Source organism: Scardinius erythrophthalmus, assembly GCF_964197995.2.
Source record: "Scardinius erythrophthalmus genome assembly, chromosome: 18".
Classification (NCBI taxonomy): Eukaryota; Metazoa; Chordata; class Actinopteri; order Cypriniformes; family Leuciscidae; genus Scardinius; species Scardinius erythrophthalmus.
In genome coordinates this window covers 19,005,879-19,021,739 of record NC_138238.1, presented here as the reverse complement: position 1 = coordinate 19,021,739, position 15,861 = coordinate 19,005,879, and the positions used below count along the sequence as shown (strand labels likewise).

Below are 15,861 nucleotides of genomic sequence, written 5' to 3'. Positions count from 1 at the left end.
TAGAAAGAAAGATAGATTAGAAAGAAAGAAAGAAAGAAAGAAAGAAAGAAAGAAAGAAAGAAAGAAAGAAAGAAAGAAAGAAAGAAAGAAAGAAAGATGGATTAGGTAGAAAGAAAGAAAGAAAGAAAGAAAGAAAGAAAGAAAGAAAGAAAGAAAGAAAGAAAGAAAGAAAGAAAGATGGATAAGTTAGAAAGAAAGAAACAAAGAAAGAAACAAAGATAGATTAGTTAGAAAGAAAGAAAGAAAGATGGATTAGTTAGAAAGAAAGAAAAAGAAAGAAAGAAAGAAAGATAGATTAGAAAGAAAGACAGATGGATTAGTTAGAAAGATAGAAAGATGGATTAGTAAGAAAGAAAGAAAGAAAGAAAGAAAGAAAGAAAGAAAGAAAGAAAGATAGATTAGAAAGAAAGAAAGATGGATTAGTTAGAAATAAAAAAGATGGATTAGTTAGAAAGAAAGAAAGAAAGAAAGAAAGAAAGAAAGAAAGAAAGAAAGAAAGATTAGAAAGAAAGAAAGATGGATTAGTTAGAAAGAAAGAAAGAAAGAAAGAAAGAAAGAAAGAAAGAAAGAAAGAAAGAAAGAAAGAAAGAAAGATGGATTAGTTAGAAAGAAAGAAAGAAAGAAAGATGGATTAGTTAGAAAGAAAGACATATTAGAAAGAAAGAAAGATGGTTAAGTTAGAAAGAAAGAAAGAAAGAAAGAAAGAAAGAAAGAAAGAAAGAAAGATGGATTAGTTAGAAAGAAAGAAAGAAAGAAAGAAAGAAAGAAAGAAAGAAAGAAAGAAAGAAAGAAAGAAAGAAAGAAAGAAAGAAAGAAAGAAAGAAAGAAAGAAAGAAAGATGGATTAGTTATAATGGATTAGATAGAACCTTATAATTCTGAGAGCTCTGATTCTGTTTGGAATTATAAGGTTCTATCTCCACTTTTACAAATAAAACCCCACATTTCAAAGAATAAATGTATATAACCATTGATTTTAATCAATTTATATATTTATAATACAATCACACAGCTTGTAGTATATAATATAATATATAATAGTATAGTATACATCAAAGCCAAGCAAGTTTGTAAGAAAAAAAAATTATTCTCAAAGAACATGGACATGGAAAAATTACAGCTAAACAAAAAATGTTTTCTTCACATACTACACCCCACTCCTCTGTACTGTAAAAACATTTAGGAAGCATCTTACATACATTAAAAACGGTTCATTTAGTAGATTAAAACATACAAAATATTGTGTAACATCATGAAAATTATGTTTTCATCCCTTTCCACCCCCACTCCCTCTGTGCTCTGAAACATTTAAAAAAATGAAAGATGGATTATTTAGAAAGAAAGATAGATTAGTTAGAAAGATAAAAAGAGGGATTAGTTAGAAAGAAAGAAAGAAAGAAAGAAAGAAAGAAAGAAAGATGGATTAGTTAGAAAGAAAGAAAGAAAGAAAGAAAGATGGATTAGTTAGAAAGAAAGATAGATTAGAAAGAAAGAAAGAAAGAAAGAAAGAAAGAAAGAAAGAAAGAAAGAAAGAAAGAAAGAAAGAAAGAAAGAAAGAAAGATGGATTAGGTAGAAAGAAAGAAAGAAAGAAAGAAAGAAAGAAAGAAAGAAAGAAAGAAAGAAAGAAAGAAAGAAAGAAAGATGGATTAGTTAGAAAGAAAGATAGATTAGAAAGAAAGAAAGAAAGAAAGAAAGAAAGAAAGAAAGAAAGAAAGAAAGATGGATTAGGTAGAAAGAAAGAAAGAAAGAAAGAAAGAAAGAAAGAAAGAAAGAAAGAAAGAAAGAAAGAAAGAAAGAAAGAAAGAAAGAAAGAAAGATGGATAAGTTAGAAAGAAAGAAACAAAGAAAGAAACAAAGATAGATTAGTTAGAAAGAAAGAAAGAAAGATGGATTAGTTAGAAAGAAAGAAAAAGAAAGAAAGAAAGAAAGACAGATGGATTAGTTAGAAAGATAGAAAGATGGATTAGTAAGAAAGAAAGAAAGAAAGAAAGATAGATTAGAAAGAAAGAAAGATGGATTAGTTAGAAATAAAAAAGATGGATTAGTTAGAAAGAAAGAAAGAAAGAAAGAAAGAAAGAAAGATTAGAAAGAAAGAAAGATGGATTAGTTAGAAAGAAAGAAAGAAAGAAAGAAAGAAAGAAAGAAAGAAAGAAAGAAAGAAAGAAAGAAAGAAAGAAAGATGGATTAGTTAGAAAGAAAGAAAGAAAGAAAGATGGATTAGTTAGAAAGAAAGACATATTAGAAAGAAAGAAAGATGGTTAAGTTAGAAAGAAAGAAAGAAAGAAAGAAAGAGAAAGAAAGAAAGAAAGAAAGATGGATTAGTTAGAAAGAAAGAAAGAAAGAAAGAAAGAAAGAAAGAAAGAAAGAAAGAAAGAAAGAAAGAAAGAAAGATGGATTAGTTAGAAAGAAAGATGGATTAGTTAGAAAGAAAGAAAAAAAGAAAGAAAGATGGATTAGTTAGAAAGAAAGAAAAAAAGAAAGAAAGAAAGAAAGATGGATTAGTTAGAAAGAAAGAAAGAAAGAAAGAAAGAAAGAAAGAAAGAAAGAAAGAAAGAAAGAAAGAAAGAAAGAAAGAAAGATGGATTAGTTAGAAAGAAAGATATATTAGAAAGAAAGAAAGAAAGATAGATTAGTTAGAAAGATAGAAAGATGGATTAGTAAGAAAGAAAGAAAGAGAGATGGATTAGTTAGAAAGAAAGATAGATTAGTTAGAAAGAAAGAAGGATTAGTTAGAAAGAAAGAAAGAAAGAAAGAAAGAAAGAAAGAAAGAAAGAAAGAAAGAAAGAAAGAAAGAAAGAAAGAAAGAAAGAAAGAAAGAAAGAAAGAGATTAGTAAAAAAGAAAGAAAGATTGATTAGTTATTAAGGATAGATATAGATAGATAAAGTTTGAAGACAGATAGAAACAGTTTGAAGATAGATAGATAGATAGATAGATAGATAGATAGATAGATAGATAGATAGATAGATAGATAGATAGATAGATAGATAGATAGATAGATAGATAGATAGATAGATAGATAGATAGATAGATAGATAGATAGATAGATAGATAGATAGATAGATAGATTAGCAAGAGAGAAAGAAAGAACGATTGATTCGTTATAAAAAAAAGATAGAAAGATGGAAATGCCATCTTTCACCGGCTTCAAATGTCCAGGCTAATGTCCAGCCCTTAGCTCTGTGTCCAGGCTACAGAGCTAAGAGGTGGGTTTTGATTGGTCCGTCCGTGTTCATTCAAGGTTTTGATTGGATATTGAATCTACTGGAGATAGAACCTTATAATCCCAACTCGGTTTATGTTTTGTGAGATGGAACCTTTTTATTTTATTAATAACTACTAACAAATTTTTTTTTTTTTTTACAAAAATAACACCACACAGGCATTAATAAACACCTAATGGATCAGATTATGTCAAAAACTCAATTTCGACCAAAAGTGGAGATAGAACCTTATAATTCTAAGCTCACGATATAATGAATCATTTTTTAAAGAAATGTCGCTAACACTTTACAATATGGTTTAACAACACATTAGTTAACTACTTTAGTTAACATGAATTAAGAATGAACAAGACATACAGCATTCATTAAGCTAAATTAATGTTAATTTCAACATTTACTAATACATTATTAAAAACAAAAGTTGTGCTTGTTAACATTAGTTAGGCTAATGCACTGTGAATCAACATGAACAAACAATGAATGACTATTAATAACATTGTTAATTCATGGTAGGTAATACATTAACTAATGTTAACTAATGAAAATAACTTATTGTAAAGTGTTACCAAAATGTATTTTCGAGAAAAACCCTTTCAGTGTGTTTACAAAGTTTGAGTTGACTAGTGCAAATGCTATTTTGCAAATTTTTAATTAACTACTAATACTACTTATAGCCTACTTATACCATTGAATTAATTACAAATTAAATTATCAGCATAACAATTTGAGTGAAATTCAGAATGTCTCAGTATTTGAGACATCCTGCTCCTGATCCTGCTTGCTAAAATGTATTTTTTCTTTTATTTTTTTGTAAAAAAAAAAAAAAAAAAAAAGACTAGGATCAGGTAATCCATCTTACTTTTGTGCTGGTTTTGATTGAATTGGATCACTCTGACTCAGATAAAAACTATTCCAGATCACCAAATCCGGATTACCGGACTACAGCTACTATGAAGAACTACCGGTAGAATAGCCAGTGCTTGGGTCACTGTATTTTGATTTGAAGAGACAGAAAACAGCATAATAAAAAGAATAAAAAAAATAAATAAAAAAAAATTTAAACAGTCAGATCCCTCATCTGTCCCACAACAAATAAATAATAGAAAACAAATATACATGCACTATGCATTTGATGATTGTCTTCAAAATTAACATGATAATTATTGACAGTTAAAATTAAATATATTGCTTTTGTTTGACATTGAGCTGTTTGAGGGTTTATTTTATGAGGACAAAATAATTCGTTTTATAGCTTTATAGATAGCTGAAGAATCGGAGGATCTGTTTCAGTAGCAAACTGTGTGTAGCTTCAAGAGAGCAACCATACAAAATGAAGAAAAACAACACAATTGTTTCATTTCATGTTATCATTTGTAATCATTAATCATTTATGTAGTTTATCATTTGATTAATGATTACATTTTTTTTCTTTAATAATTTATTAATTTCTGTACTTTTTATTGTATTTTTAGATGATTGGGGGGTTTCATGGAATGTTTGTCTTGATGAATAATAGAGGGAATATCACAATTTCAAGGTTTTATGGGATGTTGTGAAGCAGTTTGGTTGTTGTATTTTTGCTGGTCAGACAAAGTCATTGTAATGCTTAAACAAATCATGTGCAAAACACTAATGTTTTTAAAAAAGTTTTATTTCTTTTGCTCCTGAAATCCACCCTTCTGCTGGGCCCGGTTGTTCAAAAGTAATCTGATCAGATTTCGTTTATCGGATTGGATCAAATCTTAAAAATGATTCTGAAATCAGGTTAGATCAGAAAATCCAATCTTGTTTTTTTAGTTTGGATCAAACAATCAGTATGTGTTTTAAACCTTTAATAAGATTGCGATAACTTAGATTATTTTCATTTATATCTTTTATTTTACCCTTGATTAATGTAACTGTTACAGTAATGAAGTAGAAGTACCTTTCAGTACTTTGAATTAAAAGAGATTTTGGCACCATAGAATAATCCACAAAAAAAGCTGTCAATATCAAACAAAAATAATATAATTTAAGTGTTTTTTAATCATTTTATATAAACTACATTGGCACAATGATCAGAGTTGAACCAGTCAAAAGTAGTTTCTATTAATTGCATCCCTTATTGCGTGTATATTTGTTGCTCATTGCAAGGCAAGCTTTTAAAAACTGCGACAAAAGTAAAATGCATTACCTGATCCTGGACAGCAATAAATGGGATAATTCTGATCCGGATTAAACTTTCTGAACAACTGGGAATCCTGATATTACTAAAAAGTTGTTAACAACACATATTGAAGGTTTGATCCAAATCAAAACCAAGACTGGATTATATGATGGAATCCAATTTCAGAATCCTTTTATTTTGGCAACCCATTTTCAATATTTGATCCAACCTGATAGCCGGAATGACTTTTATAAAAACCTAACCGTTTTATTATAATAAAAAAATGACAAAATTACAAATTATTTGGCACTGCATTTCTTTAGTACTTTGGCAAATAAAACAAGAAAGAACACAGAAATCATTCTTAAAGCACAAATGTACACCCCTTGGTAATTTGGTAGCATGTATAATAAATAAACCAATATTTGGTTTTCCAACCACAGTATGGAAATAATAATAGAATCAAAAGTGAAGATACAGTCATTGTAAGTGCACAGCAATTGATCCCTGTAATCCACTATTTAATAACCTGACTCACAATTCAGTGTTCCTGAGGTTTGATTGAGGCACATCACATTCCTTATTAAAATCACAGCCATGAAGGAGCTTTGAGTAATGCTTTCTGACTGTTTCATACAGTGGAGCCGAATGATTCATGCTGGGAAAAGTCATGGGCTTCTCATTGAGAAACAACTGCACTCTAAATCCATCACTACATTCATACAGGACAAAGACTAAGTTCGCAGCATAAGGTACAATCTGACCGGAGCGGAACATGCGATTGTGCTGCCAAGAAAAATTCTCTGCAGTTAGAGGGTTTTCATCCTTGAAAAAGGCCAACAGAGAGAGCAGAGGCAGCAGGGTCTCACCATGACCAACCTGGATGGTGGCAGTCTTTTTTACCTCTCCAAATCTGTCAGATTACAGGAGACACAAGTGAACACATAAACATCTTTAGCATGTTTTATGGAGTATTGTAAGTGGACAAATAGACCATAACTGACTGAGAACGGGTCCACATCTTAAAGGGTTAGTTCACCCAAAAATGAAAATTCTGTCAGTAATTACTCGCCCTCATGTTGTTCCAACCGCGTAAGACCTTCGTTCATCTTCGGAACACAAATTAAGATATTTTTGATTAAATCTGAGAGTTGTCTCACTCCTCCATAGGCTTTCAGAGGGACCGAAACTTGCTGGCCCAGAAAAGTTATTAAAGAGATCGTTAATATAGTCCAAGTGACTACAGTGGCTCAATCTTAAGTTTATCAAGCGACGAGAATACTTTTTGTGCGCAAAAACAAACAAAAATAACGACTTTATTCCACTATTCATTTCCTTCTCTCTGGGCCTCTAGTTGGTTCACGTAGTGTTTTTGCATAGCGCGTCTGTGTTACACGTCACCACGTAGGCTCACAATTGGCCGAAGCGGGTCATGTGTGTGATGCGTGATGACGTGCAACACAGACGCGCAGCGCAAAAACACTACGAGGCCCAGAGAGAAGGAAATGAATAGTGGACTAAAGACGTTATTTTTGTTTGTTTTTGCGCACAAAAAGTATTATCGTCGCTTGATATACTTAGGATTGAGCCACTGGAGTCACTTGGACTATATTAACGATCTCTTTAATAACTTTTCTGGGCCAGCAAGTTTCGGTCCCTCTGAAAGCCTATGGAGGAGTGAGACAACTCTCAGATTTAATCAAAAATATCTTAATTTGTGTTCCGAAGATGAACGAAGGTCTTACGCGGTTGGAACAACATGAGGGCGAGTAATTACTGACAGAATTTTCATTTTTGGGTGAACTAACCCTTTAATCTCCTTACCTGTAGTCATTAACGGCCTTATCAAGACGCTTGAAAATATCATGAAAGAGAGGGCAGCTGGATTTACGGTTGATGTCATGTCCGTATCCCCTCTTCCAGTACTGTTTCAGGTCACTTTTATACTCCAGGACCTAACATGAGGCCAAAAGAGAAACATGCATTTGGTCGCCAAGGTAAATCCAGTTGTGAAACAGTGAATCAGGGCGCTGATTACCGTACGTAATTACTAGACATTCTACGACCCCACAAACACCCCAGCTGACAGGGAATTACACTTTGAATCCTAATAACATCCACTGAAAATGGAAGTTTTCAATTTCCAACCAACATACGTACTTGAGCGTCAGACTCATCCAGCAGAGCGCACCACGGAGAGTTCTCCGACTTGATGGCAAACTCATAGGAGCACAAAAAGAAAACTGCCTCTGCCATATCTTGGGAGAAAATTGAAATCAATATCAGGAAGGATCTTTGTTATTGACTATTTTAGTCTACAGATTAACATTAAGCAACTTCAGTGAACAGGAAGATAAAACTGCACACCGTGATTTAAAAGGCAAAATTACCTGGGGTGATTTTACTGAATGGAATCTGAAGGCGGTTGGATATTTTCATCCGTACTGCATCCATTTCTGCCGAAGATTTAAAGCGTTCTACCTCCTTCAAAGCTGTTTTATTGTTCTCAACACCTTCAACAAATCTCTCACAATGATCAAAGAATCTCATGAGTGAATCATCCACATAGTGTTTGTAATCCATATCTATAAAACAAGAAGTATGGTTAGTTGAATAACAGGACCACTTCTTCAACAATAAAGCTTGCAGGATCATCAACCACATGGTGGAGAGTTGTTTATGCACAGATAACAAATTACACTTTATGGTAGATGTGCTGAGGATGTGTTTCAGTGTCTTTAAATGCCAGTTGTTTGGCCTAAAGGTGCTGTAGTTAAAGGGTTAGTTCACCCCAAAATGAAAATTTTGTCATTAATTACTCAGCCTCATGTTGTTCCAAACCCATAAGACCTTCGTTCATCTTCGGAACAGAAACGAAGATACTGTGATTTTCTTTCTTCTGTGGGACATAAAAGAAGATATTTATTATGTCTCAGTGTTTTTTTCTGTCCATACAATTGAAGTCAATGGTCGCCAAAACGGTTTAGTTACTAACGTTTTAAAAATCGTGTGTGTTCCACAGAAGAAAAAAAGACATACAGGTTTGGAATGATATGAGGGTGATAAGAGAATTTTCATTTCTGGATGAACTTTTCATGAACAATGTTTAAGAAGCCAACAAAACAGCTAGTAAAGAAGGGACATTAAGCCTACCCTGAACATCCCAGAGTCTGTGCAGACCCTCTTGGAAAGCTTTAACACTATCAATACAGCGGTGCTTGGAGCTGGTGATGAACTCAATGCGGTTTGCGCGGAGGAGATCCTCAGAAATCAAGGTGGGGAATGACTGTGCCAGTCTCATCGCCAAATGCCTGTGGTCATCTCGCCCTTTATCCACCAGCCTGCCGTCCATGTCTTCAGTGTACCACATCTTCCATGCTTTAATGTTATTAAGCCAAGACGCTGAACCCGACGCGTCAGACACGACCAGATCAAACAGTCGCGCAATCTTTTTCACATTTTTTGTGGTTGGATAGCGTGTCCCGTGACGTATCACCGACACCATATGAATGGCACGGCAATCTGGAGAGGGGGGAACCAGCAGCGATCTGTTTACAAATAAAATGTCATCTAATAGATGTGGATTCACTTCCTCGTACCTGCCTTTTGTCCCAAAGTAATGCGCTATCGCCGGTATAGTTGGCCTGGCGAGTTTAGATAATGACAAACCAACCATAACGCTCAAAGAAGTGATGAGAAAGTTAATGAGGAAATTAGGTGTTTTCATTTCTGGATGTGTGATACCTATTCCACCGAAAATACCCGTAGCCTGCACCTGTGCATTTCAATGAGTAAAATCACCATACGCCCTGCCGACTATGATGACGCGCACTACATGTGAAGCCAGCCTCAAAAACAAGATAGGCCTACAAAACCTTCCGGGTCAAAACACAACAGATCTAGGTAAATAACACACAACTGATAATATAAGGAAAGTGAATAATTGTAATAATTGTTTAATTTCAAAATGGGTACAATGCAACATTTGGGAACTGTTATGTTTTAAAAGATTTCATTAAAAAAGTGTCTTGTGCTACACTAGATGGCGGTGTTGTGCATCACTTTAATGTAGTTTAACTGATGCAACCACAAATACCTTTTTCCTTAAAAATGTAATCAAATTTTGATTATCAAAAGCCAAAGTTTTTTTAGTCATATTTATAGGTTAGGGCATAGGCTACAATTAAATCATTGGAAATTCTCGCAGATAAAGACAACAACAAGCAAAAATGAACAAACAGTGCAAACATAAATCACAAACAAATTGATTAACAAAACCACATAAAGGCAGCTGCTTATGTATAAAGTGTGTGTGCAGTGCTGTATGTTCATGAATGTATAAGTTGTGTATAAAATAAGTTATGTAATTAAGCGTAGAATTAAAATGTAGAAGTAACATAGGGTAAATGAATGGCTTCTTGAGGTATGGCCTAGCCTACTGAAGTGCAGACTGTAATACAAGATGAGATATGACTGGTTAAGTTTAAAGAGTGTGAAGGAGTCATATATTTATGTCCGAAAGAACAGTATGATTGAGCCGTCTTAAGGCATTGGGTTAGAAGCCGTCTTTGAATCTTGATGTACATGTGCTGATGGACCCTATACGCTTTCCAGAATCCAGTGGGCAGAGAGGAGAAAAGTGATTGTGCAGGGTGACTAGAGGCCTTCTGATGTTTCCAATTTTTCTGAAACATTTTTAGAATAAATGTCCTATTATGTCCTAACATGTGTGCCTATTATCTTTTGAGCTGCTTTCACCACCCTCTGCACAGCGTTCTTGCCCTCCAATGAGAATGCATTCAACATCACACCTGTAAACTTGGTCATGACTGCTGTGAACATATGAGCTTTCTTCATTTCTTCATTCTTCATTCCGAGTGATTATATTTATGGATTATCAGAGAGCTATACATCTGTTCACTGCAGTAGATTTCCAGATGTGCATCATATAAATAGTAGCCTATGTTGTCATCAAGAGGTTAAACTGATTTATTTTATTTTTTTTAATATGAGATGGCAAAATAGACATCAAATTTAAGCACCCATGGTGGTTTAGATTTAATGTCACCATTACACCTTGAATGAAACCGAAACAACAAGCTTATGATGTGTTCACATCATAACTATTGTTATTTGGAAGAGATGGAAACCTATGACGTAGGAGTGGTTTGTGACTTGAATTTATGCGTTTCAGTGGCAATACTATCAATGCCAAAATGAGACTGCAGCAGTCAGCTGGTACAGGTCAGTGCTCTTTAAGTCATGTTCATTATTATTGTAATGTTATGTGCTTTGAGACATGAGGTAGTTTACTTGCAATTAGCCGTTGAACAAGCATCTGGATGCAGTCTCAGGAAAAAAGTCGTGATGGTTCCGTGAATCTATGGTGTTGAAGTTGCAATCAATTTCTTCAGTGTTGAATGAAGAAATTATGATGAACCTGCAGTGGTAATTTGACTCTGTTACTGTTGAGAAAGTTACACATGGCTTGATGTTTTGAGGCCTGCCAGAGCAGAAAGGAAGACAGGGAGGGGACATGTGCGGGTGGGATGCTGTTTAACCTCTGAGGGAGGTCACTCCTCCAGGGGGCCAGTGAACCAGATAGGAACTTAAACATTGGAGGGAAAGTTTACAACCCTTTGTCTTCGAGCTTGGTATTTTGCATATGTAACTGGATTAGTTTGTGTCCCTTCATACTCAGATTTAATCTAACAAGAATGCAATGCATGCTATGAAGAGATGATGTACACCTCTTCCCTTCGGCCTAGCTCTGTCACCCGGCACTTTCAGGGAATACATGGATGCAGCTCTGGCTCCGCTGTGACTCCAGGGCATTCGCATATTAAATTAAATCAATGATTGATTGATATTAGCTCAATCAGCGAAGTTGACGTTTCGCCATCGAGATGCCGTCCTCGCCAATATGAAAGAGTTGGGGTTAAGGCTGTATGCCTTAAGGCTTTGAAAACAAGGACCATATTGGGTTATTCCAGATGGACAGTAAGAAAATTGAAGCGTTATGGGCAAGACAATCATTACACATATCAGTGTTTGTGTTATTTTTTTTTTTTTAGAATATCTAAGCTACATTGAGAATTGCACAGCTTGAGCAGAAAGAGATGAACATAAACTGCCATTGTGTGATCAATTTAGTGTCTGTTCTAATGTCTTTTCTCAAATCTCGTATTGAAGGATTTTTCCCAGACATTTACTCCCTGGCCTGTCCACCAAAAGCAGGGCAACTCTGGCCTTTGATATGCACTGTCCTCGACTCTGTGGATCTCGAGGGCCAAAGCTGCACTCCCCTGACCAAAATCCTTTGGCTGAAAAATATTCAATCTCAGCACTTCCCCTTAATGTCTTCATGGGTACAAAACAGTATCTTAAAATGCTTTAAAATGAACCTGATTCATTTATGAAGACTCACCATCAAAGGCGTTTGTTATTGGATACCAAATCCGTTTGTTACCCCTTAAATAGGAATTTTTACCCTTTATTGGATTCGAGTCTTCATCATTTTAAATTAATTTGTCAAAAATAGTTTTTTGGTGATCATTAGTCTCTCTTTATATAGCAGCATGGATTCTGTATTGCCTCTATCCTCAAAATGCTTTAAAGACAAAGACAATATTTAAGATAACTTCCCTTATGTTAGGCTAAAGATTTGTTTGTGCGTACCTGCACATAATTTAGAGAATAATAACACGTTAAATGATTGATCGGCTACTAATATTTTTGACACATAATTGGGAGATATTAATAATAATTGATAATATTTTGCATCATTGTGTAACCATTTATGAATAAAGTTTCCTTTCACATAAATCATGTGTAATGTTTTAAAACGTCTCCTGGACATTTCACTGAAAACTGAAACAAACAAAACTTATAATGTATAATTTATTTTTGACTGTGTGGAAATGCTTCCTTCTGAATTCTGTCATTCTGGGACAGAAACAGGAACCTCTGAGGCATGCATGACACAGATCTTTTCTGCCTTGTTCGCTTTGACATGCACTGCCAAGAAAAGAAGCACTTGGGTTGGAGCTGCCATTTGGGGAACTCTGGAATGTTAGCAGGTTCTGGAGTGGCCATGAGATAACATCTAAGGCAGTCATGAAGGGAACCTCTGGTGCAACAGTGACAAGAAACTGCTTTGACAAGAACCACTGGGACAGAACTGGCAGGGACTTTTGGGGTGGCTGGAGCGGCCATAACAAGAAGTTCTGGGACTGTAGTTTGAAGGGACTGTAGACTGAAGTTTGTTTGTCTGTCTACACTTTTTTTTTTTTTTTTTTTTTTGTATTGTGCCGTGTCAGGTTCATTAATTTTAGCTCAGTTAGGATATAACATGGTGTAACTCATCACTAGAGAAAAGTCCCAAACTACAACTTTAATACATACCGCTAAAGGTGTCATTCGTTGATTTATACAGCAGTCGTCACAGACAAAATCAATTAGTGTCACCTCCAGGGTGTCCGTGTTCACTAATATGTTCTCCTGTTTGATGTCTCTATGGAGAACTCCATGGCTACAGCAGTTGTTGGCAGCCTCAACGACATGCCGCATCACATGCCGTGCGATCTCTTCAGTTAAGATGCATGTTTAACCTCTCCAAAAAGATAAAAAAGAGAAATCTGTCTTTATGGAGTGGCTTTTTGATGTACAGAGCTCCAATAAATATATAAAAAAGAATTATCTTTTTAGAATTATGAGAGATATTGTAGCAAACCTCCTTTTCTTTGTCACCCTCTTCTCCTCTCTCACATCTCCTCTACCTCTTTCATCACCAATACCAGCACTCCTGCCATCAAGGCGATGAGGATTTGGCATGTTGACGGTGGATTGTAGAGTGGTGTACGTGGATGGGAATTGTACACACACTTGTTAACTGCTATTTCCTTTGCAGGAGAAACTCTTACCCATGACAATTACTTTCTGCAATGTTTCTCCAAACTACTCATAAAACTAATACTGGATTTTCAAGACTTTATATACGGGCTGCACATTCCACAACCATCAATTAACTCTTCGAATTCTCACTGCGACATCATTAGGGCTCGTGCAGAGGGGTCAAGTCTACATCATCAAATCTAAGAAATGAAATGAGCTTTTGGATTATGAAGCTTCCCTGCATTCCTGGAAGGCATGTTGAATAGTCTAACATAGAAAATCATTCCATACCATTTTATTGTTGAGGCCAGTAATAGGAGGACTGAAACTAGTTTATGCAATTTTCAGTGAATATTTCTGAGGGTAGGGCCTAAATCATTTTTGAGTTTCTGTATAGACTCATACCTTAAATTCTGAACTACAGAAAAGAAACCTTGTATTAAATATGAGAATAACTTTTGTCTTGAAACCTTTTAAATAGCGAGTCCATTCGAGTCCATGATCACCTCTATATCTTTTTACTCTTTTGAGAATGCATTTTCTGTTTCAAACAGTCCTCAGAAGTACTACAGACTTTACAATAAATATATTTTCCTTATTCTCATTGAAACTGCTAGTTTTGCCATTATAGGTATTTATTTCCTTGAAATGGTTCTCACATTCACATGAAGGCAACAGACATCTTTTGGTATCTGGAAGCTACAGGAGTCCAGTAAGACCGCCTGATGTCCAAATATAACAAAAGCAGTTACAGCTTAGAAATTATAACAAGATAATGTTGTCCTGTATCTGACAACTGATTCAACTGAAGTCTGTAATCATTCTTTACCTACTATAATAGATGTAACATTTTTTTAAAAATACTTATGCGTTATTATTTCCTACATTGTAATATTATAATGTTTATATATAGGTATACATTTATATATTTGTAAAGGTATTAAAATGCTAAATCAAGCTGATAAGAAAGGGAATAAGAATTCAATATCATGAGGATGTTAAAATATAAACTCACCATGATAAGCCACGAGACAGTGTCTCACTAATTTGTATGATGGCACAATTGTATGTGGAGGTCTTTATGTAAACATTTATAAGAGTTATTATGTCCATTGTCTGTGCTATCAGCTCCTGCCAGCAAACGTGTGCAAGTGGCTCCCAGAGTATATGCAATGACATCCTCTTTCTTAAACTGCTGGTCTTACATAAAAGTTAAGAATGAGACTATATTTGGAGGAATAAATTAAGTATTAAACATGTTTCTTTGTTTTGTTGATAATGACAACATGGCGACTATAGTACATCCAAATTGCATTCATACTACACACATTCATACTATATAGAACATACTTTTTTTGCGGTCGTGAAGTAATTACTCATTCAAAATAAGTACCTACTCAAGAGGGTATGCGTTTTCGGACTCAACCATAGGGTGCTTCTCATTTCTTATTTGTGCATCCTCGCTTCCTTTCCGAGATGGTCCTTTCCGAGATGGTCCTCACTGCAGAACATGAAATCCACGGGGAGCCGTGGATTTCTCCCACCTTACATATACCTAAACCTACCCATCTCCACCCCCTGATCCCTAAACCCACCCCTAAACCTACCAATCTCCACCCCTTATATCTGGATCCAACTCCGCCCCCCGGATCTCGTGTACTGCATTGAGGTGCTACTGGCCTCGCATCTTAGCCCCACCCCCTTATGCCTGCTACAGACTGTGCGATATCTGCAATTATAAGATCATTACAAATCACACCACATGCTTAATAAACTTGGGTGCGACATGTATGTAGACTATATGATGATAACACCTATTGAATCATAGGCTACAACGCAAATTTTGTATACAAGAATAAAATGTCATTAGCATGTGCTAGTGGTAAACAAATAGAGCAAGATGAATCGCACTTTGGCAATTGTGTTTTTTATGTGGTTAAAAAGAGGAGGAAGCTAATAAGGAGAATATTGATACGGTCATTGCTTGGGAAATGAGGCCAACTCTGCATGCCAATTTGGTAAATTGAGCTTGAGGTAACTACTTGAAGTTTTAGCGCCATGTCGCGTTGATCAATATGCCATTTCATATTTCATTGCATTTTTATTGGCCAATCAGTAGATATAGGTCGTAGCAGCAAACACACTTGACTGTGTCACTTGACACTCAGTCAGAAACTTTTCACAGGCTCTCTTTGGTCGCAAGACCGTGACAATGGTCATCTTTGAATCTCTCTCACTATACGATGTAGGACCACCGTTTTGGAGCCACAACCACAGAAATTGCCACGATTGGTTATCTTTTGTCTTGGACAGCCCAAAATCGTACAATGTGTACTGGGCATTAGGATGCGAGGGAAGGACACACCTGTGTATCCTCACTCATGACTGCATCCAAAATCTTAGGTAGCTGACTTGTTGCCCTATAAGGCGATGACTTTGCAGGCAGCATTTGTGCACGAAGGTACCTCACAAAACTGATTTCAGACAGACTTCTAAGACAGCGTAACAGTTTAATGATCTGCAGTAAAACAGAGAGAGCTTTGGTGATAACAAAGCAAATATTTAATTATTAGCTACAGTAGTAATTTCTTACTAGAAA

General features: G+C 35.1%; 1 protein-coding gene across 2 annotated transcripts; it reads right to left on the bottom strand.

Moving 5' to 3' along the window:
* Positions 1–4,863: 4,863 nt before the first annotated feature.
* minpp1b (multiple inositol-polyphosphate phosphatase 1b) lies at positions 4,864–9,248 on the bottom strand. 2 transcript variants are annotated; one of them, XM_081392549.1, is made up of 6 exons: positions 8,973–9,180; positions 8,523–8,891; positions 7,760–7,954; positions 7,530–7,627; positions 7,194–7,324; positions 4,864–6,282 (listed from the first exon to the last, which is right to left on the bottom strand). In XM_081392549.1, exons 1-6 carry the CDS (start codon positions 9,094–9,096, stop codon positions 5,904–5,906), a joined length of 1,296 nt encoding a protein of 431 aa, XP_081248675.1. In that variant the 5' UTR covers positions 9,097–9,180; the 3' UTR covers positions 4,864–5,903. The 2 variants fall into 2 exon arrangements, with proteins under 2 accessions (XP_081248675.1, XP_081248674.1); XM_081392548.1 differs by having other exon boundaries at positions 8,523–9,248.
* Positions 9,249–15,861: the final 6,613 nt, after the last annotated feature.

What these genes read in the sequence shown, in the direction of transcription:
- minpp1b (XM_081392548.1), bottom strand. Translation starts at nt 9,096, where the DNA reads ATGAAAACACCTAATTTCCTCATTAACTTTCTCATCACTTCTTTGAGC. An exon ending in CAGACTCTGGGATGTTCAGG is followed by an intron (nt 7,955 to 8,522) that starts GTAGGCTTAATG and finishes CTTGTTTTATAG; the next exon opens with ATATGGATTACAAACACTAT. An exon ending in ATTCAGTAAAATCACCCCAG is followed by an intron (nt 7,628 to 7,759) that starts GTAATTTTGCCT and finishes TTTTCTCCCAAG; the next exon opens with ATATGGCAGAGGCAGTTTTC.